The 26,993-nt window shown below is 39.2% G+C and overlaps 2 protein-coding genes across 2 annotated transcripts; both read right to left on the bottom strand.

Annotated features, from left to right (window-relative positions):
* Positions 1 to 4,388: 4,388 nt before the first annotated feature.
* LOC117418347 (taste receptor type 2 member 4-like) lies at positions 4,389 to 5,357 on the bottom strand. The gene has a single exon (XM_034031270.3). The coding sequence runs from the start codon at positions 5,355 to 5,357 to the stop codon at positions 4,389 to 4,391; it is 969 nt and encodes a 322-aa protein (XP_033887161.3).
* Positions 5,358 to 13,998: 8,641 nt separating this feature from the next.
* On the bottom strand, positions 13,999 to 26,720 carry LOC117418454 (V-type proton ATPase 16 kDa proteolipid subunit c). Its single transcript, XM_034031530.3, has 3 exons — positions 26,440 to 26,720; positions 15,641 to 15,824; positions 13,999 to 14,933 (listed from the first exon to the last, which is right to left on the bottom strand). Exons 1-3 carry the CDS (start codon positions 26,510 to 26,512, stop codon positions 14,729 to 14,731), a joined length of 462 nt encoding a protein of 153 aa, XP_033887421.1. The 5' UTR covers positions 26,513 to 26,720; the 3' UTR covers positions 13,999 to 14,728.
* Between the last annotated feature and the right edge of the window lie 273 nt (positions 26,721 to 26,993).

The raw sequence follows: 26,993 nt of genomic DNA on the forward strand, positions 1-26,993 counted from the left end.
CGGAAACGACCGAAGTCCAGCCTTAAAAATGTTCCGTGTTTTTTTTGGAGGGAGGGGGGGGTTCGGTCATATTAGCTAAACAGCTAAATCGTCTCATTGAATGTATGGCTTAAGTTATTGTATCACTTCACAATTATTAGCTCGACCAAGGAAGCCTATTGTTTTAAGCAAGGATTTTTTAAAACATGTTATTTCTCAACGTTGCCTTTTACAGAAACCAGTAGAGGGCGACATTGTCCTCAGTCCCGCCATTTGGAACAGGAGTACTTTCGGGCGGCATTCATCTTACCTGTGTAGCTAATACTGTGTTGGGGGACGGGACGGGACGGGACGGGACGGGACGGGACTGCAATATTTATATTTATATATATAATATTTATTTATTTCATAGCAAGACACCCTTATCCAGGGTGACTTACAATTGTTCCAAGATATCACATTATTTTTTACATTATTTTTTACATACAATTACCCATTTATACAGTTGGGTTTTTACTGGAGCAATCTAGGTAAAGTATCTTGCTCAAGAGTGATATCCGGATCATCAGTAATACAGAACACGCTAAAAAAAAAAACCAATAACTGGAGTGTTACACACCCTCAGATCCCTGCACCTGTAATGACGTGGAAACCGCCACTCTGTCTGCATACCTGCTAATTATAGTGTCATGTGTTTATACACCTGTTTCCTCCTTTATTGTATAATTATTTGTTTCTGGTACTAATTTGACTTTCTAGAAACACACTGTGATTTGCAGAACTCAATATTACAAAGATGACCATTATTACGGGGCAGCAGTGTGGAGTAGTGGTTAGGGCTCTGGACTCTTGACCGGAGGGTTGTGGGTTCAATCCCCAGTGGCGGACACTGCTGTTGTACCCTTGAGCAAGGTACTTTACCTAGATTGCTCTAGTAAAAACCCAACTGTATAAATGAGTAATGTAAAAATAATGTGATATCTGTATAATGTGATATCTTGTAACAATTGTAAGTTGCCCTGGATAAGGGCGTCTGCTAAGAAAATAATAATAATAATAATATGTGCATCTTTGTGATACTTGAAGGTACAGAATTCATACACGGTACAGCCTTTATTGACAGGCTGCACTATTGTTTAAGAAATTCATTACAATTATGATTTTTTTACTATTCTATTTAATTTCTGTTAGTGTTTGACTATATACAATCTATAAAAATAGTACATATCTATTTGGCCCCAAGGGGAGACCGGGGTTGGTTGTCACACTTTTTACTCTTTATTATGTTCCTCAATCTGGTGACATTCTGCTAGGTTCTGTTCCTCGTTATATTGAAGAATAACTCTTCACGTACAAATTAATGTTTTTTATTTCAGCGTAACTTTATTCCAAATATGACAACCTGCCCCATACTGGGGTTGGTTGTCATACGATATGGGGTTGGTTGTCACAAAGTATTTTCTTGGTCTTACAGTAGACAATAATGCAACTTTTTTTTTTTAATAACATAAAGTTTCTACTGTGTACAATGACAAAAAAAGTTGTATTTTTACTTTTTCTGTGAACATAAAAAATATAGACCTATATATATTTGAAATGTTGACCCATGCTACAAAATAATACCACAGCCTCCACAGAACCGGAGGACAAACAGTAAATAACTTAAATAAGCATTATATGGTGACATGCCTTGACCAGACTGCACCCAGCTACCTCCAGACCCTCATCTCTCCCTACACCCCCACTCGACCTCTCCGCTCCGCCTGCACTAGAAGACTGGCTCTACCTCCGCTACGCTCCCCTGCCTCCCGAGCCCGCTCCTTCTCCACCCTTGCTCCGCAGTGGTGGAATGACCTTCCTACAGATGTCAGGACAGCCCAGTCCCTGACCACATTCCGGCGCCTCCTTAAGACTCACCTCTTCAAACAGCACCTGTAGAACTCATCTGTTTGTATCCTGGGACACTATCACCCTTCATGTAAATGTGCTTTATTTTGCTCTTATCTGCCCCCTATTTTACTGCATTTAATCCTGTACTTCAGAATACTGTAATCTGCCAAGTGTTTAACCTGTAGTACTTTGTATTTAATCACATCCTGATGTAACTATCACTATTTAATCATATCCTGATGTAACTATCACTATTATCTGCTGTATTATTGAATTGTGGTTTGTCACACTTGAACAAAAGTTATTGTATTTCTTGCTGTTATTGTATTACTTGTATTGTAACACTTGAAATGTATTTGCTTACAATTTGTAAGTCGCCCTGGATAAGGGCGTCTGCTAAGAAATAAATAATAATAATAATAATAATAATAATAATAATAATATCCCACATGTTGGTGTAAAAAAAGTAGAAAGAAAAAATATAAGACTTCTTCCAATAGGATTCACATGTGACAAACAACCCCCAAAACTATGTGACAACCTGCCACAACCCGACTTTACATGACAATTTAATTCTCTCAGTACTACTGGGAGAACTTACTGGTTTTGTTTTTACGCCAAAAGATAGCCAGTATCTGGTTCTATTAACATGGCCATCAGCAAACAGACTCCAATACTACTAAGAGTTATAACATAAATAACAAGATAAACATTTTTACTTTGGGTATGAAAAAAAATGAAATATGTGCTAATCTTTATGTTAGATGGAATTGACTTCAAATTACAAGATGGCTGAGTTCCAGACAATAGAACACACATTTCAGTGGTAGTATCACCTGCCTACACCATAGTGTCATAGTTATGAGCACTGTGACAACCAACCCGTGTGACAACCAGCCCGTCTCCCCTATATATAGGGAAGTTGGCTCATTTGAGCAAATGATTATTGTGTGTTTGTTTTTATTTATTTTCAAGAAGCAATATAACTTCATGCTGTGATATATAAGAGAGGGACATGTTTACAACACATCTGCAGTGAAACCTGTGAGGTCCAATGGAAGGTACACATTCGCACAAGCACACACGTTTTTGTTCAATTACATTTTAATAGTAAGCAGCAAAAAATTTCTGTTCTCAGTCATTTAAACAACATAGAATCATTTGACTGTGTTACAATAAGCTACTAGTGAGATTTCTTTCATACTTAATACATATTACGTTTTTCATTCAATTTGAAAATGTATGAAAGTGTATTTCATCGCTCCTTTTATTCCAGTGCAATTCTAAATCTCTCGGAGTGAAGAATTTCACTGCCTGTAACGGAGAAACTATCTGTACAAGTTAAGCGCCTGATTGCGAGATTAGTGCCCGATAGCCTGACCGGGATTTCAAAAGTGTCTGATATAGCTTGACCGCAGTCATTTTACGAAGGCTAATTTCTTTGCTGACCTTGGCTGTAGTTTAGTTTTTTGAGTCAACAGTATAGGCTGAGACATGGATCAAGATGTAATAAATGACATCGTATTCCTTTTCTGATCAAATGCAATGTTGTAACTTCACGAAAGGGAAACTACAGAATCTTCCTTCATAAGCATAAGCATTAGTCTCTGTAATGTGCAGAGAAGTTTTCAGATTGTCAGGAGGTTTTCTCATTATCATTGATTGGTGCTGAAAAACTGCATAGACGGGACATGTCATCATACAATTAGACACATTAAGTCATTGTACTGTAATAAGTTAGACATGGTAATAGCACAGCACAGCAGCCTGCATGAAAATACAACATTCTGCTGCCGGCACGACGATGCTCTGGGCGTCCCAAGAAAGGTTCAGGGGAGACGGAGGCCAGTATTCAAAAAGTGAGACTGTCCCGTCCAAAATGGCGCTCGTGATACGAAGGATCATTTAATATCCTCTGATATTTATTTATTTATTTTAATTTATATAGCGCCTTTCATACCATGGCATCTCAAAGCGCTTTACAGACAGTATGTATTATGATCAAGAAACAAGACAGAACAGTATAATCACACAATTAACAAAATACAATGATATTAATAATGACAACAAATAGCAAATATCTAGATAGGACAAAATAAAATACATAAGAATAAGAAATACAATACAAAGTTAGCAGATAAAAATAGATAACAGCAACTTTATATCTAGATTAGGTTAAAAAAAAAAAAAAAAAGATGATCTATAAAAATGAGTCTTTAATCTTATTTATTTATTTATTTTTTTAGCCCGCTATCAGTAACATACAGCTCTGGCCAGAAGTTCTGCATCACCTTAAACCGGCAGTTTCACCCAGCTACCTATAACCCCCACTGCTCGTTAACTGTATTAATCCAGCAGTATCACAAGCCTCACTCTTTTAAATTATTAAAACACCTAACAACTATTCAACCTTATTTTATTATTCGAGTCTAGTTCTGCCCTCTCCTTCTAATACATTAATTATAAACACATTTAAGAACTTGTAAAGAATTCTCAGTAAATTGACATTCATGAATTGCTCAAACAAAGATCACTTCATCTGAACAACTCTTTTCAAAAATCAGACACCTTCCTCGTTCCTTGAAGTTCCAGGTTTGTTGAGAACATTGAGCTTTCTGCCTGAGGCTAGAGTTCCCAGCTATTAGAGTCACAGTGATACCCAAACAGGCTGCAGAAAACATACAATCGACAACAAGGAAATATTCTTTGCTGAATGCTGCTTGTCCTATAAAAACAGGAAGGGCCCCAGCAATGGTGCAGAACAGGTAGAGCAGAGCCAGCACCGTGATCATCTTAGCTACTCGGATGAGGTTCTGGCTGGAGTCGGCGATCTCAGGGGAGCTCAACTGCATCTGTCTGATGTGCCCACACAAAAAGACAATGATGGCGCTGCAAGAGCACATCATCAAAACCAGAGCGACAATACTCTGCACCACAAAAAGAGGCATGGCTACCTGTCCCAGGGCACTGGACATTAATTCTATCGGTGGGCATGAGTTGTTTTGCGTGGTTGAGTTGTTGCTGTCATTCATACCAATATAGAAAGCAGCAGAGCTTATTGGAATGATTATGGGCACACTCCCGGCGAGACAGCAGCAGATCACAGTGGAGATGTTCTGCTTGAGTCTGATGAAAACCCTGCTGCTCATGTTGACAATCTTCACACAGTAATAGACACAGAGCCAGGCGATGAACCAGTAGTTCAAACTAATCCCCGCAATGGTCAAGAACATATTTATTTGCATTGTTATGTTTGAGTTTGGGCACATTCCACCAAGAAGAAAAAGCGCCATGGACAGGTAGGCAGAGAGGTCGAGAATCACAGTGGACACTGCGATGCAGGTCACCAGCATGTCACCCAGGTGCAGCCCCTGACCGCTGCTTCTGAAAAACAGATTGCAAATAATGATGAAGAGATTCCCCGCAAGACCCAGAGCCACCAGCAGCCCACTGGCAATCACAGCTGTGAGGGTTGCCATGAAATTCATTCTCGCTGGTTCACTAATCCAATGTAATATTGTATGAGAGGGAGAGCTGTTCGATGTGTCCAGCCACCTTGTCTCTATGCAATGCTAGGGTATGAGGTCTGTTTCCCCACAACCACAAAGACATGCAATGAATTGGTTGGAACAAAACAACCCATCGAAAGATGTAATCATTACCTCCCCTATTTTGGTCCTATGTTTGGATTTCTATTTTGAATATGCATGTATTCAAATTGAATCTTGTCATTTCTGCCCTGGCTATCTGTAGGTACATGTGTGTCAAATCTTTGTTTTTATTTTGAATGAATCATTTACATTTTTCATAAGTTATTCCAGGTGTGGATATGAATGGATCTGTGATAGGTCACAAGGTTGTGCATAAGATTTTGGCATCAATGAACTAATTTTTTTTCATAAAGTCGAATAAAACCTTCTGAATAATGTTACGTTAACATATTGAATTAAATACCGCTTTGTAGTTTTCCATATACTTAACAAAAAAATTTAAAAAATTGAAAAATGTGACATTGCGAAATCAAACATGAAATACTGTACTACTATTATGGTTTCCGGTAGACTTTTGTGATATCATTTTGCAGTTTCTTTGATTACATGATGTTACACAAAAGCTCTAAATTATGTTCATATAGTTTTTTGTTTTTTTAATTATGTCTCAATCCTAAAATTCTAGATGGTGCTAAACCTTTGGCCAGAGCTGTACACTGTAACATACTTTCTGACTTACCTAGACACAGAAGAAAATGACTACAGTACATTTGCCAGAACCAGAATGGAACGTTCTTTTCCTAGAATTATGATGTCATCATACTAGCACCGTACTGTGTGTTTTTTTTTTTTTTTTAAGATCTTTAAATTTTGGAAATGCTTCAATGCAAACATCTCCCTTAAGACTGTGGCAGTGTGACAGAGAAAGCCCTGCCGGTGCACATGTGTATGTGTTGTGTGGGGAATAATGGGTTGACAAGGAGGGGGTTACTTTTCTTCCTGTCAAAACACTTGGGAATGTGGCTGGAGCCGTGAATTGAATAAGTGATTAAATCATTAACTAACACAGGTGTATAAATAGGGTGATCACAGGTGTTAGTTAGATATGGTTAAAGTAAATGTTGGTGAAGGTGAAGGTGAAGCCATGTGTTCTGTGTTCTGTGTTCCATGCTCTGTGTTCCGTGTTCCAAGCTGTGTTCCGTGTTCTGTGCTCCGTGTTCCGTGCTCCATGCTCTGTGTTCTGTGTTCCGTGCTGTGCTATATTTACGTCCACGACTGTGTTTGTTTACATTTGCTTGTTTTGTTAAACCTGTTTATTTTGGCCACCATGCCTTTTGTTTTGTCCCAGTGTTTGTGTAGTGTTATTTGTATTTATTATTAAATTTGCTCATTTAACCTGTAGCTTCTTTGTCTAAGTCGCCCTTCCTGGTAAACAGCCTTGCCATTGCATGTGTAGAAGAGTTCAGTACTCTGACTGAAGGTGTGTTTCTCGAGCACTATTTGTTGTATCAGGCCTGCGAGTAAACCTCTTGTGGTTTAAGCGTTTACAATGTTGTGTCACTGGCATGCTAAGTGAGAGAGCTACTCTCTCAGTGAAATTACAAGGGTAGAACCTGCTATAGCTTCCAGTGAGGATGTGACTGATAACACCGTGTAACACATTTTTTTATTTTTTTTGTTCCTGGGTAGTAAGTGTTATTTCCTAATTGCTTATGCCTCAAAAGTATAGAAAATGGCTATTATTCCCCACAAACTTTGCTTTTGTGACCAGGACAGTGATATTTTGAAATTAACCTATTTTCCAGAACATTCCAGATAGATTCAGTGCTGAGTAAACTTGGAGTAACTTCTAGAACTTTCTAGAACTTTCCAGTAATATAAATAGTAGTATAAATACAGGGGCCTTAAGCCCACCAGTTCAGTTTAGTTCCAGCTGCCTAAGTGGATACATATCTGCATTTTTCTGAGATGGCATCAAGAGGCTGCAAGCATCCGGCAGACGCATTTTGCTATGTCTGCGGCCAATTTATCAAGACAAGAGCGAAAAAGTACTCCGTGGAAGCATCTGCTAAGATGTGTGAGGCCTACAAGGCATATTTCAGCATGCCTGTCGGGGATCAAGACAAACCCTGGGCACCTCATTTCACCTGCGAGCACTGCAAAAAAACTCTGGAAGGTAAGATGGACAATTGTTGCTCGGAATTTTATGTTATAAAATTTGTTAAAATTTTTAAAATTGTAAAAGTTTTTAATTTTAAAATGTTTTACAATTTTCAATGTTATTGAAAAAAGATATCATATATGAAAAATGTTGCGAGAATCTCTTACACATTAGTGAGGGGTGAAATAAATGTATTTTTGTAGGATGGTACAGAGGGGAAAAGAGAGCCATGAAGTTCGCTATCCCAAGAATTTGGCGGGAACCCACTGACCACTCAAGCAACTGCTACTTCTGCATGGTGGACCCTTCCAAGCGGACCGAGTTCTCTGTGGGGAGGAACAACGTTAAGTGGGAGCCACTGGTGGACCCCCGGAAAGTGCTGATGCCACCACTGCACATCAAATTGGGCCTTATGAAACAATTTGTCAGAGCTCTAGATAAGGAGTCGGCAGCCTTCAAGTACCTTCAAGACTTCTTCCCTAAGCTGTCTGAGGCAAAGGTCAAAGCCGGTGTCTTCGTCGGACCACAGATAAAGAAGATCCTGGAGTGCAATGAATTCCCCAAGAAGCTCACTAGTAAGGAGAAAGCGGCTTGGAACAGCTTTGTCGCAGTGGTTCGGGGCTTCCTGGGCAATCACAAGGCCGAAAACTATGTGGAGCTGGTTGAGACTGTGGTGATGAACTACGGCACAATGGGCTGTAGGATGTCCCTCAAAGTCCATATCCTTGATGCTCATCTTGATAAATTCAAGGAGACCATGGGAGCGTACTCGGAGGAGCAAGGCGAGCGCTTCCACCAGGATATACTGGACTTTGAACGCCGCTACCAAGGACAGTATAACGAGAACATGATGGGAGACTACATTTGGGGGCTGATTCGTGAAAGTGATTTACAGTATAATCGTAAAATCTCGAAAAACTACTCACTTCTAAATCTTTTGTAGTCATTTGTGTATTACTTTAGTATAAATACATGTTAATTTGGATTCATATGTTGTTTTTTTCTGACTTTATGTGAACGAAAAGACACAAATTCGCCCGTTTTCTCATTGGAAATAGGTACATTTCAAAATATCACTGTCCTGGTCACAAAAGCAAAGTTTGTGGGGAATAAGAGCCATTTTCTATACTTTTGAGGCATAAGCAATTAGGAAATAACACTTACTACCCAGGAACAAAAATTGTGTTACACAGTGTAATAGATTGTATTAACAGAGTTATGGCAATGATTGAAGGTGTGTTTATAGGGTGCTCTGTGATTGAAGGTGTGTTTATAGGGTGCTCTGTGATTGAAGGTGTGTTTATAGGGTGCTCTATATGATTGAAGGTGTATTTTATAGGGTGCTCTGTGATTGAATAACATTTGTACTATTGAACAAACAACACACCCAGGAATCTCTAGGATACAAGACGATACATCTCACAGTGGTTCAATGAACGAAAGCAGTGTTTTACATGGTAGGGGGTTAGATAGAGCACTCCTCTCTTCTTCTTGTCAGCCAGTCTGGTAGATCCTTGTGATCAGTGAAGGACAGTTGGACATCTCTACAGCGCAACCGGACCGAGGAGGAGGACAGGGAGTGGACATTAGAAACCTGCTGCTTATAGCATACTAGATCATATCTGACTGTACTAGCATTCCTTTGCTTAGCCACACCACTGTGGGTGTGCCTCCCCTTTCCTCTGTGCTACATCACAAGTATTGCGTAATCGATGAAACATGGTGGAGAATACTGTGGATGTGTGAGAACTCACTCTGTAATGCCATTTAACTAGTACTGAGGTATTAAAAAGCCTGTTAGAAACCATTATTTATGTTGCATCCCTCCAATGAACTTTATGCAGTATCTTTACTCGATACATTCTTAGATTCATACAAGAAGGTAAGCTCTATGAAGCCTTAGATTTCTGCCGGTGAATAAACGCAGCTTGATAGCTGAAACCTGGGAGTTCCTCCTTTTATTTATCCTACTCAACAACATGCAGTCCCAGCAGCCCTTAAACCAAGGGGAACATTTTCCACAAGCTGTCCACTGCCATGTGTTACTGCCTGAATCAAATAAAACACATTGAAGCCATGAGATTGTCTGTGCAGTTAATTCAAATGTACAGTTGTATTAGTACCCCCGCACGCCACCAATAGGTGTTCTCAAAGAAACCAGCCAGGCAGTAGAAATGGGTCCAGGCAAATCAGTCAGTGACGCTGCATGCTGTTAAATCTCAACACAAAATGTGCCACCCTGCGTACCTCACACATGCTCTGTGTTAAAGCTAGTGTAACACAGATGGCAAGTACAAGAACCAAGAAAAATTACAAACATTAATGCTCAACTGGTTCACTTGCTGACTGAACTGAAAACTGTTAAATCGGGTTTCAAAGGAAGTCGCGTCTCACAATGATCCAGCATCAACCACATGGCTGGATAACCCCACACCGCTTCCTGTGTGCAGAAGTGTCTCCTAGCTTCTGTTAAAAGTCTATCTCCCCTAAATTCCCAACTGTGTGCTCTGTAATGGGTTTTGGCTAACTTTGTCAACTACTTTTAAGAATGTAAAGACTTCAGTCAGGTCTTCCCTAATTATTCTTTGCTCAAGGCTAAATGAATCTGTGTAGCTGGCTGTATAAAATATACATGTCCATATCAGTATGTACACACATTATCATTCTCTTGTCCTTCATATTTGTCCCAAGGCTTTATCTTGGGACAAATCTTTGAAACCTTAATTTGCACTCCTTTAGGCATATCTTATAAGTAGAGTGCTCCCTAGTGTTTAATACTGCAACAGCATCCATCACAATACAGTTTTAAGAGTAGCTTAAAATTACATTTTCTTTTATTGTTTACTGCCCCTTACATCTTTATGATGTTTGCAATCATTTTTATTGTACTGATTGTGTTGTTTATTTTATGAGTTCAGGATCTGCTCTTCTAGTTGCCTGCCATAGACATGTGTAATGTAGGCTAGATCAGCCAAAGGGTCTCTATATTAATAAGTGCAACAACCATCTAGTGCACAGCAGTGTATTGCCAGCAAAACGCTATGGTGGGCAACTAGAACTGAACAGCAGGTCTTGACCTCAGGGGAAAGACCCTTAACACAGACAAACATAAGAAGAAATACAGTGTTTGAATAATTGCATTTGAAATCGGAAGCTATTTTTATTGTGTATTATTGATAAAGAGGAACTGAAATCTTATTTTTAAATACAAAATAATAACTGCACATTCTGCACATTCAAAATGAGTTGATGAAGCATATCAACAGCATGTACAGAACAGTATAGAAAAAGAAATGTCCAGAATAGTTTAATGAAAACTGGATAGTGGTATTGAAGACCTAGATGTCGTTAGGTAAGCAGGTGCTAGTGCTATGGTAAAGTACAGTATAATAAAACGACCGATTTACAGGATGTGGAATGAGTTCTTGTGTTCTCAAGATTCATGTAAAAAGTGTGACTTCCAGATGGGTGGATACACAGGCAGACAGAAGTAACACAAGTGTGACACGCAGGAAGAGACCCCCAAATTTCCCCAGAATCTAAGTTTCATCACAATTGGATTAAGCAGTTTTCCAACTGCACAGGTAATGTAAAGTGTGACATACGGATAACAATACATACATTTGAACAGACAGATATACCTCTCCTCAGAAATGACAATGTATCTCTGGACATTGTCAGTGTCTCCCCTCTCTCCTTCTGTTTCTTCTCAGGTGTTGAATTAGCAGATCTGCTGGCTTCTCGGGGGATGAGTATTGGGGTTCCCCATCGTTGCTGGGGCAGGCTCTGGGAAAGTGCCCTGGACAGAGGATGGGCCTAGTCATGATCTGATCTCTACAGCCTGCATCAAAACAAGGGGTTTGTAATGGGCCTGTGACATCACGGTGAGGTAAGAGGATTACATGGTTAAGAAACCACTTTTAAGAGTAAAGGCCATGAAGGGAAAAACGGTTTTGTCCAATTAAGGAAGTCATTTAGAGATATCTCGAACGAACAGGAATCCATTTAAAGATATCTATATGTGTTACAGATATATACATATGCAAAAGAAGTCATTTTGAGATATCTCTAAACGATTATTTGGCTAGCCATCGAAAGATTTTGAATTGCATGTGAAATATTTACATGTAGTTATCACTGTCTGCCACTGGAGGGCTCTGTGTCATGTGTTTTTCATGCAATTCACAAAATGCACGTGTATTGCAAAGCACTCTTACACTCATATGATGGACAGTTTGGGGTAATAGTTATTACTTTAATGATACGTAAAATGTATCTAAATAGTGCTGCCCAAAAACATTGATACTGACATTGGCCTCTTTAATACAGTTACAAAGCTACAGGATTTAAATGTGTAAAATATTCTTGTGAAAATGCAGAACTGTGGTTTTGAATGTTACCTCAGCATTGGAACTATTCTTTCTCCAAGGCAAATGGTGCTACTGAAGCAATCAATATATTATTCATAACCAAAACATTGCTCTTAAACAAGTTGTAGCTACTAAATACTTTCATAAATGGAACAGCTTGACTTCCTGTGTTATTTCAACTCAGCTTTGCCAAGCATCTTACTGGCTGCGAAGCATGCCAGTCATTAGGGGGAAGCAGCTAGTTGGTTACTGTCAGGAATGAAGGCCTTGAATGGGTGGGTACAATTTAACTGTCCAGGTGAAATAGTCGTGAAGGTGCAAAGCCTACCTGAAAGCAAGGTCACATTTCTTTAACCAACTGCAGCATCATGTTTAAAATTTGAATAAACATCTGACTGTGCAGCTCCATCCCTCGAGCCCCGTTAGCTGCAGCATTTTATATATATATATATATATATATATATATATACACACACACATTTAATCGTTGCCAATTATTTTTATTATTTTCTCCCAATTTGGAATGGCCAATTATTTTATTATGCTCAGCTCACCGCTACCACCCCTGCGCTGACTCGGGAGGGCGAAGACGAACACACACTGTCCTCCGAAGCATGTGCCGTCAGCCGACCGCTTTTTTTCACACTGCGGACTCACCATGCAGCCACCCAAGAGCTACCGCGTCGGAGGACAACACAGCTCTCGGCAGCTTACAGGTGAGTCCGCAGGCGCCCGGCCAGACCACAGGGGTCGCTGGTGCGCGGTGAGCTGAGGACACTCTGGCCGACCTAACCCTCCCTCCCACCGGGCGACACTCGGCCAATAAAGCGCCGCTCCCTGGGAGCTCCTGTCCTTGGTCGGCAAAGGAAGAGCCTGGGCTCGAACTCGCGACGTCCAGACTATAGGGTGCATCCTGCACTCTACGCAAGTGCTTTTACTGGATGTGCCACTTCGGAGCCCAGCTGCAGCATTTTAAGCCCCACTGATAAATGGGTATGATAATTGATTTATTTTCCTTTTTTTCTGCAAAGTTTTGGCTGTCCCAGTTGCTACCTTTTACCTGACCTGGCAACATAGGATTAAAAAGCAGCAATGGTCTATGTATTAGTTTTTTTGTTTTGTTTTTTTAAATACAGAACCAGGATCTCCTAGCTCTCCATCTCTTCACTATCTATTAGACCACATACTGTATCACACAGATATTACTGGGGTTTGACGAGTGGGAGAAAGAGCAATTCTTTCTCCCACTTTTTATCTGCTTCGTTCACTCCCTGCACTAGCAGGACCTTGGAGTGGACCTGGGTTTGCTCTTGCATGGCTGAAAGGAAGGACTCAATCTTCTAAAGCGCTGCTGTGACTGGCAGAATACAAACCCTGGCTGAAGTTCTACACTTAGATTTGGTCTTCGCAATACTTTCCCTAAATCCTGTTGAGCAGCTGAAACAATGCAGAGCAGCAATGACAAAACGCTTGAAATATGAACTATTATGTAACCAAGACAAAAAAAGGGACTTGCAGGGAATGCATGTGCTTGGTTTAAGGTTGCCACTGTTGAATCTTTAATAAATCAGGTATTTTTTTTGCAAAGAAATGTAACTCTAGACTAACATTGAGCAGTTAACAACTCTGACATTTCTGTAGAGGGATGTAATTGCATACCGACTCAAAGATGGCTGTGCTTCCATACTACTGTGGAAGCACAGGAATACCAATGCATGCAAGGGTCTGTTAAGGAACTATCATTTGGCACTTCTTTCTAAAAGAATACTCCAAGAGTGAAATGAAGAATGCATTATTATTATTTATTTCTTAGCAGACGCCCTTATCCAGGGCGACTTACAATTGTTACAAGATATCACATTATTTTTAATGATATGGATACATGCTAGTTTTGAATGCAGTCGTCAACAATTTCCTTCTTACAATACACAGACACGTGCGTCCGTTTAAACCAAGTGGTTGCAAGAGGTCTTGAATGGGAATGAAGGGCTAGTATAAGCATGTGACAGAATGGGTTTTCATGTAAATGGAGTACAAAATACAATGTTAATTAGTAACCTAGCACCCCTTCAAAACAAAACAAAAAAAAAAAAAACACCCCACAGGATACAGAAGTTGAGGAAATTTATTTGGAAATATTAGACCTGTGAAACCCATCAGTGGGTGCACACCTTAATGCAAACAGTCATATAGATGTACTACAGGAAAACATGTTACAAGTGTTTTGAGAACATCTGCATTACAATTAACACACACAACTCCCACTCCAATACCAGGACACTAACAGCAATCTCCTTTCTAAACCAATTATTACAGCCAAAGGAATTCCAAGCACTTATTACAATTACCCACAGTGCAATAACCTACCTATACATAGATATATTTATAATGTATATATATATTTATTTATCATGGGGAATTCAATAAAGACTTTGCTCAATTTAAACAATTGTATGAACACTTCAAATCTTTATAAATAAGATATCCGTGGAAAAAATAAAAATAAAAAAGCAAGCCTATTCCACACATGTATAGATAGTTCCTCAACGTCAAAATGGAAACTGAAAATGGTGCCCCACCAGGTTAGCTCCAGTCAATTCTCCCAGACACTGGGGAGACAAAACTTGGCTAACCTGCAAAAAACAAATTAAAATAATAATCTAGATCTCTACAAACACACACAGGACAGACTAAATCACTAAAGTACATTTCGCATTTACAAGAGGTTGACTACCAAATTAAGACAACTGTACACATTGTGGAGATAAGACCAAAACATTTATGAGCTTTTTTTATTTTTATTATTTTTTTTTTATTTTAGCAGCATTGATGGACATTTATTTTGTGGAGAGGATCAGGGCGACAATCAGGCCGTACAGACCCAAGACTTCAGCAAAAATGAGGATCAGGATCATGCCCACAAATAACCTGGGCTGCTGTGCTGTGCCCCGGACTCCTGCGTCACCCACAATGCCGATGGCAAAGCCGGCTGCCAGCCCACTGAGGCCCACACTCAGCCCAGCTCCAAGCTGCAGAAAGCTCCTGGAAAAACAGAGGTTACACATTTTAAACAGGAATCAGTAACTGTCTTAAGCCATTAACCAACTGGGGCCTTACTAGTGAAATTGATAGAATTTACACATGTGTCATAGAATTTGGATTCAACAATTATGACAGTACCATACATCCTCAGCTAGGGTTGCCATCTGTAACATAAAAAGTAGACCATAACCATCATATTTACATACAAGACGGAGAGAAGCCTCTCTACAAAACTACCCCAAGATACAGACACCATCAATAACTTCAGTTGAAACCGGTTTTAAGTTTCATCAATTAAATAGGCTGTTCTCCAGATGTAAAAGTAGGACGTACAGACAGTAACACCCCACCCCCACAATTTGATACCATCAATAACTAAAGATGGTCTTTGTACAGTTACGAATGTCAGACATTTTCTAGATATGCAAAACCCTAAAGTATCCAAATCGGGTATGCCCACCTATCTACTCTATCCCTGTTCCCAAGGAGATGCAGTTAGTTTCACATGGTTCTGAAACCAGCCTTACCCATTTCAGATTCTACAAATCTCTGCATTGCACCAGTGACCGATGGACAACAGAATATCATTACCAATTATCTGCTCCACTCGTTGGTATGTCACACTTACTTACAATCATCTATGTAACAAACAGTTAAGTTCAATAGAGAATGAGATATTGCCGAAACGTTCCTCCCATTGCACTCACTTGAACAGCGTGATGCCTGGTGCGAGGGAGTTGGCAATTAGCACTGCCACAACCAGGCCGTAGATAGCAATGATACCCGCCATGACTACAGGGATGATGGACTTCATGATCAGCTCCGGCCTCATCACGGACATGGCTGCAATGCCGGTGCCACTCTTCGCTGTGCCATAGGCAGCTCCCAAGGCTGGAAACAGGAAGGAAGAAAATAAATTAGAAACAGAACTACTCAGCCAGATGAATTAACCCCCATTCTGCTGAATCTACTCTAAATTCAGCAAAATGATGTTTCAAATTGTCAGTTATTAATCTCTTCAAAATCTATTAATCTTGGGGTGGACAGGATGAATACAGTAACAAAATAAGTCATGGATGCTGACCCAAACAAGTGCATCTCACTGTACACCTGTTCTGCAGAATGTATTTAACAGCACAAGGCTATTCCAGTACAGATGCATACAAAGCTACAGGTCTTGGGATTTTAAAAATCAGGTGTGTCAGTGTGAAACCTTTTGACCTTCCCCACTGCATGTCAGAACCTGAGAAAGCATGAACAAGTTTTGCTTTTTCGCATACAGTTTTGATCTTCCTCCCTTTAAAAACTTAAGTTTACACAGCAGTCCTCATTTTAATTCAGTAATGGTTGTGGAATACACTTCATTTGATCAAAGTTCAGGCACATTTAGTGCAAGTTATTCAACTACTCTTACTACTGGTTACAAAGAGAGGGTATCCCAATTCTCTTCTGGAGAAATGTGCTGCAGATTAAAAAGAGGAGGTGGAACTGGCATCAAACTAGCGACATCTTTGACGAAGAATACAAGATTTACTCCACACACACACACCGATTGTCCAAAGAACAAGCTACTTCGAAAGATAGCCTTGATTTATACCTGCAGCCAAAGAGGCTGATCTTGAGTGATGCAGCACAATCAATGAATACACTGTGCCAGATATATACAGCAAGCTAATGCAGATTGTCTTCGATACAGAAACACAGCTAGCATTACAATGACGTATTAAAGCAGCAATCAATCTACCTTGGACAGCTACTGCTCTGCAGAGGCAATTACAGAGAAGAACTCTAAGCAACGATCACACGAGGGACTCATTCAGTGAACGGTTGCTTGTGTATGTATAGGGTCTGAAACACACAGGGTAAATTACTTTGTCAAAAACACGGTGGCACCGACAGTTAAGCACCATTTTAATATATATCGTCCTATAAAATGTTTTCTGCATGAGTGTTGCCAAAACTCAACTGTTCATGTTGGATGTCAATATGTGACAAGGGCCAGTGCCAGGTAAAGTAAAACTTCAGCATAAAAAAAATAAATAAAAATCTTTCAACGAGTCCAGGGTTCTCCCCAGGAATTCCCCAGAACATTATAGCCGGGAGCACTTAACAGAAAAATATAAACTTGCCTTAAATATATAATGCGACAAATAATTGTAATAATGTGTTGTCTTTCGTTGACTGTATCTGGTTGCTCTTTATGTTCTACATTTTTTTATTACTGTTTTTATTATGATAAATTACTGTGCTTATTTAGGCACTCTACGATTTGACTGCATGGGAAAGATAAAGTAGGTTTATTGGAGTTAAAAAAAAAAAAAAGAAACTAACTTTCACTTCCTATTTAGCGTAATTATTGCACTTATTGCTTCATTTAAATGGTTTTCTTTAAGTTTTCAGGGCATTTTTTTGTTTTTCGCTGTTCTACATTTTTTGAATGCAACTGTTCATTTTAACTTTTTTTTGGTGCATATGTAAAGCTATTATGTACTCTATAATAAACTATATATATATATATATATATATATATATATAATATATATATATATATATATATATATATAGTACATAACAGCTATACTTGACTCTGATAATACCCGAAAATAATCTTAATATTTTTAATAAAGTAGCCGGCACAAATATAGTATTAGGTGGTGGATTGCGCCGATCACCGGCTTATTTTGAAAACCCTGCATTCATTGTCACTATTTTTGCTTTGAAAATAATCTGCTATTTTTTTTTAGCAGTCATTTTAACGTTTTAGCCTCTGAAAGTGCTTAACATACAAAACCCACCCCTTCAAACACTCCAATTGGTTAAATGTTGCGTCAAGACATAACACAGCTGTCATGTGGTTCCAAGATTTTTTTTTTTTTTTTTTTTTTTCCCCCCCACCCAGCAACGCGTAAGTGATCTCGTCTGCTAGAAGCGCAATCAATCCTTATTGTTAAAGGCACAGTAGCAACTGCAAGACCGGCGGATCGGGTTTCTCAGCCGGGCAGCGACAGCCACTTCGCCGGCCGACCCACCCAGCTGAAAAGGCCTGGGGGAACCCTGGAGTCCCTCCATCAGTGTAATGTTTCAGACTGTTTCTTGCATTAATTAGGCCCCTTCGCATAAGTGCAATTAATCACTCATTACACTTACAGTTCACCTCACTTAGACAAAGTAGCTTAGATGAAGAATTAGTTCACCTGAATAATGTTCTTGTCGCACTTATCCGATATATTGAATACAAGGCAATAGACATTGCATACAGCTGAATATTCTGTGAAGTTTGGAATGCAATAAATGGCGAGATGTTCTGTTGAGAAAATAAAGACAAGGGAGGGAAAATACTAAGATTAAACACTCCCTGCCTATGGATTCATCCAGAAATTTGATCCTGGAATATTACACACGGACAAGCTAGATACACGAAGAGGAACAATCTTTTTAATGCACAAGCACATTTTTAGTTTCAACAAACCACTTTTTAGGTTAAAAATAAGAGGATGGTTCATGACAACCACCATGCACCAGACCCCTACTGGTCATGGCAGGAGTACTGTCCCTGAACCGATTCGGACAGTGTCATGAGCATAAGTCCCCCACGCTCTTATTTCATGTGTGGAGATGACAACATCCCAAGAAGCCTATTCATTAGTAGATGAGCACCTGATCAACACAATGTGGACAGGAACGCTCCCACACAATAAACACACTGCAGGGGGCGGGTCATTGGGCTTAACAAGAATCATGCATCAGAGAAGCTGAGAGAAATGGCACATACTCTCTAGGAACAGCCGTTTGCTGTGTATCTCTAATGCTGAGAAAGCTGGCTGTCCTCAACGCAAACAGTCTTCTTGTGTTTCTAAGCCTTGTGGCCGACGTTTGCAATGATTCTATGAGAATCACATTTGGTCACATGACAAAAGTGATTGCTTCCAGTTTATCACATGACAGCACTTCCTGAAAGTGTTCTGACAAATTACTGGAAATGGTTTGCAAGTCTCTCAATGTCTTCATTGCGCTTGCCAAATAAAGCTAATTCTGTCCCACCCCGAAACAGTTAGGAAACTCATTCTGTTGCAATTTACCTCATATGTAAAGCTGTTTTGCTGAAATGTAATCGGTTTCATATAGTAGATTTCTTGAACTTACAGCTAAAAGTTTCACTTAGAATTTGAGGAGACAAAAAAAAACACTATGAAAATTGATTTCACATCCTGTAATCAAAGAAACTAAAAAATGATATTGCAAACGTCTACCAGAAGCCATAACAGTAGTACAGGATTGTTACATTTCAAAATCTCACATTTTTCAATTTGTCAGTTTTTCATTAAGTATATGGAAAACTACAAAGTAGTATGGAATTCAATGTTCTTAACAGAACATTTCAGCAGTTTTAACTTTCATTCAACTTCATGAAGCAAAATTACTTAATTCTAGAGGGTTATACAAAACTTTTGTCCATAGCTGTGCTTTTAAACTGGTTGCACAAATGTAGTCGAACTGTCATTAAAGATAGTACTTTCCTAGCTTAGTTGAGGTTAAATATATTAAGCTGGTACTGCCCTCAGGTCAGAGGAGAGGATGTCTCTCTACAGCTATTGCCAAAGGCTGTGCATCACCCCACAGAGATCTATTTGCTTCATAGTCAAATGAAACACATTGAATAATGTTACGTTAACATATTGAATTACATACTGCTTTCTTCCACTGTATATTGCTGGGTACAGTTGATTGAAAGCTTTCTTTATTAAATCAGGCTCTGTATACTTCTGTTTCTTGAACTTGTTCTTAAAACTAGTTAGACCATTTAGGTGTTAAAATACTGTTTGTGTACTTTCTAGAAATATTCCAAAGGTCAAACCTAGTTAAAGTTTCTGTATTTACTTCTCACAATTTATTCCAAGCTTTTTCTTTTTTTGCTTTTCAGAAATATATCAAAAGAAATGTTGGGGGGGGGGGGGGGGGGGACGGGGGGGGACACACACACACAACGGACATTGATGGAGGATCACCGGTCACATTTACTTTATATATTTATTGTCGTAGTGAGGACACAGATGCAATGCTAAAGATGATTGTGCCTGCCAGAGAACACATGTCCATCCAGGAAAGGTGCGAAAACAAACACACACACACCTTTACATTCGCAGTTTAAAAATGTACCGTTTCATAGTACACTTGTTCTTGTATAAGAATCATGTTTTTTGTTAAAGCATTGACAGTATTGCACTAGCGTAGAACACGGGTTAAATAAAACTTAACCTCTTACGTGCGGTTAAGTTAACCGCTTACGGGGACTGTTTTGAAAAAGTACAAAGCTATCTATCAAAGGAATATATGACTGAACAAGTTGGTGTTTAAAACAGAAAAAAAAAGGTTTTGTTTATCACCGATGCTGGCATGCAGCATCACATTCCAACCTTGGTAACAGTAGCGGCACTTTAAAACATATTAATCTTAATACGTTTTCTCTCACCAAAAGTGACCATCCGTACTGTGTAAGCTACACTTTCAGTACTAACGGCTAGGGGGTTGACGAGTCACTGATTCGCACGGAGAGCCAGGATATCTTTTTTGATATGATCATCAATAGTGACCGCTCTATCTGTACACTGCGATCATTTTTTGCTTTGTGAGGCTGCATGCACAAAAACACGTTTGTCTGTAAACAGTAATGTTCATGCATAGATTTAGTTTTAGTGTCTGAATTGAAAATCCAAGAATAAAATGTGTTAGTAAGCACTCTGGCAGCCTTGCTCTATCTTGAATGACTGTGTGTAAAGGATGTTTGTCAAGCCCACCGGGAGCGACCCCGGAGAGCCAAGCAGAGACGGGCTATTGTTGATCACCAGTTAATTTAATGATGGAAGGCAACACGGCAAAATTCAACCTGTGTGCCGACCTGTTTAAAATCAACAGCACAGCCTTAAATGGAGTTTCTTCAAAGCAGGTTGGGAATCTTGACCAAAACGTGTTTTATGCCAAACACTTGCACTATAAAATGGGACAATAATTGTGTGATGTTTATGTTTCACACTTAAATTTGCCCTTGTGTCATGATGCGCATCGTATCAAGAAGACCCTGCCGATGCACAGCCCTACTAACAGCAATGTTGAGCGAAACAGAGATTGAAATTGTAGTGGTCCCTGGCTAGGAAATAACACTGGTTACTACTAAAGGGATCCATGTTGGACGTCTCACATCAATAAAGGCTATTGATGCCATGGTTTTACATGCAATAAAAAGGAAAGGCAGGTGAGTATGCAGTTTCCTGGTTCTGCCTCAGCTCTACTTGAAGAACTTTGTTGCAAATCGGCAAGACACATTACCATCCACACACAAACACTGTTCTTTTAACATCTGAAGGATTCCCAGTAAATACAGAAGCCAAGCCAGAGTCTGGTGCTAAATAAATCATATGCAGAATACTCAGAGGTGGATTGTGATCAAATTGCTGCTATTTTTGCAACAGTCTTCCTCTATTTTCCTTTCCTGTGCATGATAGTCTCCAGTCTTCTCACAGCAATTAATTTCCAAAGGATATTTGACTAAAAAGATATAGTCTGACCACAGCCTCCTGCAGCATGTAATAAGGACCAGTGCTTAGCCAGCCACTGCTAACTGACTGGTGACCATGCAAAACACAGGACTATTACTCACTTGGAGGTCTTAATTTAACCCAAAAGAGAAACTAACTGGAACAATGAACATTGAAATACTAGCACCCTGCAAAACAGTCTCCCTACTGGTGAGCGTGGGCAATGTAGTTACTTCTAGACCTCATTAAACAAATCCTAATAGATGCACCAGTTCTACATATCTGTGACTGGATGCAGTGAACTTGCCCATAAAGAAAAGCCATAGGCCAGTCAGCTGTGCTGGATTTTGAAGTTTTCTGGTTCAGTGCTTTCCTTGAAATGCAAATACTCTACCAATTTCTGTGCAGATATAAATCCTACTGGGCAAATATATTATTTGGTGGTGGGGTATTTCACACTCTTGGTACATACATAAAAATTCACAAGTTTACAGTGGGACAAGATACTCAATAGCTTTTTGTTAGTAATTACAAGAATAAGGCTCCTTCATGGTTGCATCAAACTGCTACCCAGTAGATCTGCTGTAATACCTGCATGTATTGTACTACTATTAGGGTTTCAGATTGAGCATTTCTGCACAGGAAATTGTACATGCCAAAAAGCCCCTACTGACCCAGCTGTGCCAATCTGTCCAGATTAAGGCAGGATTAGTCTGCTCTTTGTTTACTATCAACAGCCTCTTTTCAGGGTCAACAGGCCACTACAATTCTACACCATTACATGCAAGATACTTTTATTTTTTTTAAATGCAGAGTTATTGTTTGCATAACTCAATATAATGCACTGCACATCCCTTGCAGTTGTTACTGGAAGTCAAAACTAGTAGTCAACCGATATCAGTCTTACTGCTCACTGGATTGACAGTGACTGGAAGAGAATGTTAACTGTTCTTAATGTACGGCCAATGGTCAGATCTCACTCTGGCGTACATTGGACAGACTCATGGATATACTGAAATACTGGGTGGGGGGGGGGGGGGGGGGGAATCAGCACAGATTGAATCCATCTAGTCCTGAGAGACAGTGGTGCAAACATGGTGAAAGGAATGAATTGAAATACCTAATCCATGCTACACTGCGCATGCACTACAGTTAAATGATGGCATTTCTACTCAGAGGGCAGTGGTGGACATTTCTGTCAAAGCTAAAACGAGCAGCCACTCATTCCAATCACTGTGCTAGCCTAGCAACGTTTACAGGCTGTACAGGATGAGCTGGGGCTCCCCAAACACAGCATAATAAACTGAGCCAACACGCTAGAATTCAACCTTGCACATGCTTCAGAGAATGCTTGAATAGAAACGTGCGCTCAGCGGTCCAGATAAACTGCGCACCTACCGCTTTCTCATTAAAAAATCCTAAAAAACGCACTAAATTTAACCTTAATGCGTAAAAATGCGCATAGCAATTTTGCTGCACATTTTGCTTGTCTGTCTCCCCTAAAACTAACACTAACAACTACATCTCCCAGAACAAAATGTCACTTACAAGGAAACTGTACACAAGAAAAAACAACCCAACAAACATTATCCCATCGCTGGCTAGCCCTGTTGTCTTTGCAGCCAATCACAGTAAGAATAAGACATTTGAAGCTACACAGGTTGAAGCTAGTAAAAAAATACACATCACACACACAAGTTCAACTCAGAGTTAATCTAGGCCTATTGTTAAAATAGAGCTGCAGAGGAACGTTGGCTTTTACACACATTGACAAAATCTGAAACGGTTTCACGCTGTTATCTGGCAGTTGTAAGATGCTGAAATGATCCAAACACAGTGGTCTGTTTCAGTGTTTGATGACCCTGCTGTTTTGGCCTCATCTTGTTTTACGTTTCCTTTCATTCAATGTGTTTAGCGCTTCCCCTGTGTTTTACAATGGTGTGCCTACGAGCGTAATCTACAGCCTTGCTGCATGAAGTACAAAACAGCACATTACCATTGCCGTGAAATCCGTCCTTGCCAAACTCGTTGATCCGATCTTTAGGGGTTATTGTTACTGTTTTCGGCATCTTTAACAGCTCTGGATACTGACAGAAGTAAACCAAAGCCTCATTCAACACTGAACTTGAATACCAGAAGCAATTTTATTAGACAGATATGGTTACGTAAATTTAAGCAAACTGATTCCTAGGACCCCTGCTAATGATGCGAGAACATCGAGACAGTCACTTTCTTTGCAGTGAAGTGTAATGTGCGATCAAACTGCAGTAAATTTCTCAAAAATATCTGTAGAGAATAGGATAGCCGAGTTTAAATCCTATGATGAACTGTGAGTAGAATATTATTCTCATGCTTTTTTAAAAGAAATGTAGGTTGAATCCTAAATCACATTGATGGTTTAAATTATTATACAATGCATTTCAAAATGACCTTTTATAAATTTACTGCAGAGCTTTTACAAACGCCAGGAAGTCATTTAAGTATTTAAGTCAGGTCTTGGCACCCCCTAATAACCTCGTCACGCCTCCCAGTTTGAAAACCTCTGCCCTAAAGCCAACACAGTACTTCAGTAGTACATGAAGCAATGCTATAATACACAGTAAGGCAGCTTTGATCTTAATTATACAGCAACCTCATCTACTGGTTAAAATAAATAAATAAAAACACACCTGTAGTTTGTTACAATGCAATAATTAAATTGCGCTAATGCATGCTCCTGGTCTTCAAATGTGCCAGAGAATATTTTTTAACCCATACTCCCTGCTGCCTGACTTGCCATCTGTCACTGCCATGACCAAGATCAGGAGCGAGCGCGCGCACACATGCACCCACCCACCCAACCACCTTATTCAAGATCTTTAGAACAGGTTTTTTTTTTTTTTTTTAATTTTTATTGGATCAAAAGTCAAGAAAAAAACAAAACAGAAAATAGAGTCAAAATAGTTCCATACAATAGACATCAGTTGTAACATAAAATTACCAAGGACGGGGGGGGGGGGGGGGGACATAGACTTTATAGCTTTTGCATATATTATAGGTCTTAATGATTGTTTTTATTAAACTAACATACTGTTTCATTTCTTTTGAAAACGTGAAAAAAATCAGGTTTTTAGAGAGTAAATTTATATTTGTGGATATGGAATTTGGCCAACAAGATCAAGAGATTTACCAGAAAGATTTCATTTTGGTCTGTTTTCACATATTGTTATTGTGAATAAGATGTATCCAAAATTTTATTTTATTTCATTATTTATTTTTAAATGTATAGTTGGTTATGTCAGTCCAAAAAATATTTGAGTAACTAGATCTTTAGAACAGATACAAAAAGCATTACCCTAAAACATGACTTGCTGAAATGGGCGGCTTAACAGGGCCCACATTGAAACATGTACATAGTGAAGTTTACATTACCACTTTTTGAAGTGCTACATAAATGCTAGAAATTGACTGCTGTGGAAAGTTTTTTTTTTATTGGGGGGGGGGGGGGGGGGGGGGGGGGGGGGAGTATTGCCCAAGGTGCATAGATTGCCCAATTCAATGAAACTGCAGCTCACATTACACTTCTCATTTCAAGCCTGCAGAAGTTCCTTTTTACATAACTATACAGCACAACCTGCAAACATACAAATACAATGTTTGCCGATATTCACATGAATGCTATACCGAGTGCGACTGCTTAATAAAGCTACTATTTGAAATTAAATACAAAGACTATTAAATATTATAGGATGAACATGTGGGTTGTATTTTACCACTTTGTCCAACCCAGTGTATACAGAACACTGCTGCTTCAAAGAGGCTATATGTAGCCAGTGTCTAGGCTATATGTAGCCAACACTTGAAACCGTGGCGACCACCTATAGAGCCCTACAACTGTACACAACGTAAAACATATTCCTACATCAAGAAAAAGCTTAATTATCTTTTATGCTGATACCATTGTCATCCTCCTGCAGTCATATGACTCGCAAAGGGAACTTCCTTCTCCTGCAGATGGCGTCACATTTACTATCGTCCTTCTACGAAAGTGCCCGAGACCAAGTCGAAGATGGCAACCAGGGACGATGAAGAATTCCGAAAATTACAGAAAGCGCTGCAGCTGTCAACTGGAATATCGCCCCCGCAATCTCCCACAAACAGATTGGAAAAATAAAATGAACCCGAAAACCAGTTACTAAAACATACATTTGAATAACAAATATATAAACCACATTAAAGTAGATTGGCATTTTGGCTGTTTGCACGGCAGTAATAGATCGATTAACTGCATATTCATTCAAAGCTCTAGCTACATTGGTAATAATGACACATTTATATACAGTTAAATAAAATGTCACAGTAGAAAATGTCAAGTTAATGTTGCCAGAAATTTGACAGCGCCTAGGAGTGGGGGTGGGGGGATGTTGACTGAAACATTAAAACGTAAATTAGAATAAATTGCAATTCAATTAATTAAGTGATATTGCAAACCAAAACACAGAAAAGTGGATATTCATGAAAATGTACAAATTTGTTTATGTTAAAGACAAGACTAGATGCTGATGAACGTCACTTTAATCAAACACAGGGGTGATGCCATTGCATTACTTGTACACTATGTTATAAAAACAAAATAACGCTGCTGTTAAATTCTCCCAGCAAAAAAAAATAAATAAATAAATAAATAAACTAAAACGTTAACATGAATCACAATGAAAAAACCAAATTTAGCAATGTAAAAAAAGAAATAACGAAAACCCGATAAAATTAATAATTTTTATCGAATTCAAGTAATTGGCAACGTCATCTTAGACTAAAATCGCTTCCACAACTACCATTTCATTTCGTCCCAAGACAACCATAAAACCAAAAAAAATACCCCCCCCCCCCCCCCCCCCTGCTCTGACTACTCCAGAAAAATCTGAATCTACAAGACTACTGACAGTCTACTTTTAATTACAATAAAATATGTGTAAATTCTTAACAGAACCTACCGCTGAAGACCATGGCCGCAGAGGCGCCCATCACTGCGAAGAAAGCAGAATACTCAGGGGCTTCGGACGACATTATCTCTTTCTTTCTTTCTCTCTCTCACACACAATAAAAATAAATGAAATACAAAAATAAAACCTGTAGTGTTGTTCTTTTAAAATGAATTCCGTTCTTTAATGAAAAGCAACTAGATACTACGTAGGTAGACCCTAAACTATACTCTGGCTATGCAAGTGAGCTAAACAGGATGTCTTCTCAGATAAATACCGGCGCAGCAGCATAAAATGGCGAAGCGGAAAAAATATCACCTGACCACCACCCAGTCATCTACTATTCAGCATACAGAGGGGGAGCGGGATCTTGAATATATATTAATGCGCTTTTATTTATGTAGGGTTAAACAGTATACAGAGAATAACTATATTATTAATACAGGCGTTCGTTTATTGATTTATTCCAATTTAATTTCGTTTTTGTTGTTGATTTAGAAATATGTTTTATAAGCTAACTCCTATTTTTTCATCCTGATGGTCTGTCCCGCTGCGGGCCGTCATTC

Source organism: Acipenser ruthenus, chromosome 13 (assembly GCF_902713425.1).
Source record: "Acipenser ruthenus chromosome 13, fAciRut3.2 maternal haplotype, whole genome shotgun sequence".
Taxonomy (NCBI): domain Eukaryota; kingdom Metazoa; phylum Chordata; class Actinopteri; order Acipenseriformes; family Acipenseridae; genus Acipenser; species Acipenser ruthenus.

Excerpts from the sequence above, each read along its gene's own strand:
- LOC117418347 (XM_034031270.3), bottom strand. The coding sequence starts at position 5,357 with ATGAATTTCATGGCAACCCTCACAGCTGTGATTGCCAGTGGGCTGCTG.
- LOC117418454 (XM_034031530.3), bottom strand. The coding sequence starts at position 26,512 with ATGTCGTCCGAAGCCCCTGAGTATTCTGCTTTCTTCGCAGTGATGGGC. Across the intron at positions 15,825-26,439 it reads TGCGGCCATGGTCTTCAGCG|CCTTGGGAGCTGCCTATGGC; the intron begins GTAGGTTCTGTT and ends TCCTGTTTCCAG. Across the intron at positions 14,934-15,640 it reads CCAGGCATCACGCTGTTCAA|GAGCTTTCTGCAGCTTGGAG; the intron begins GTGAGTGCAATG and ends CTGTTTTTCCAG.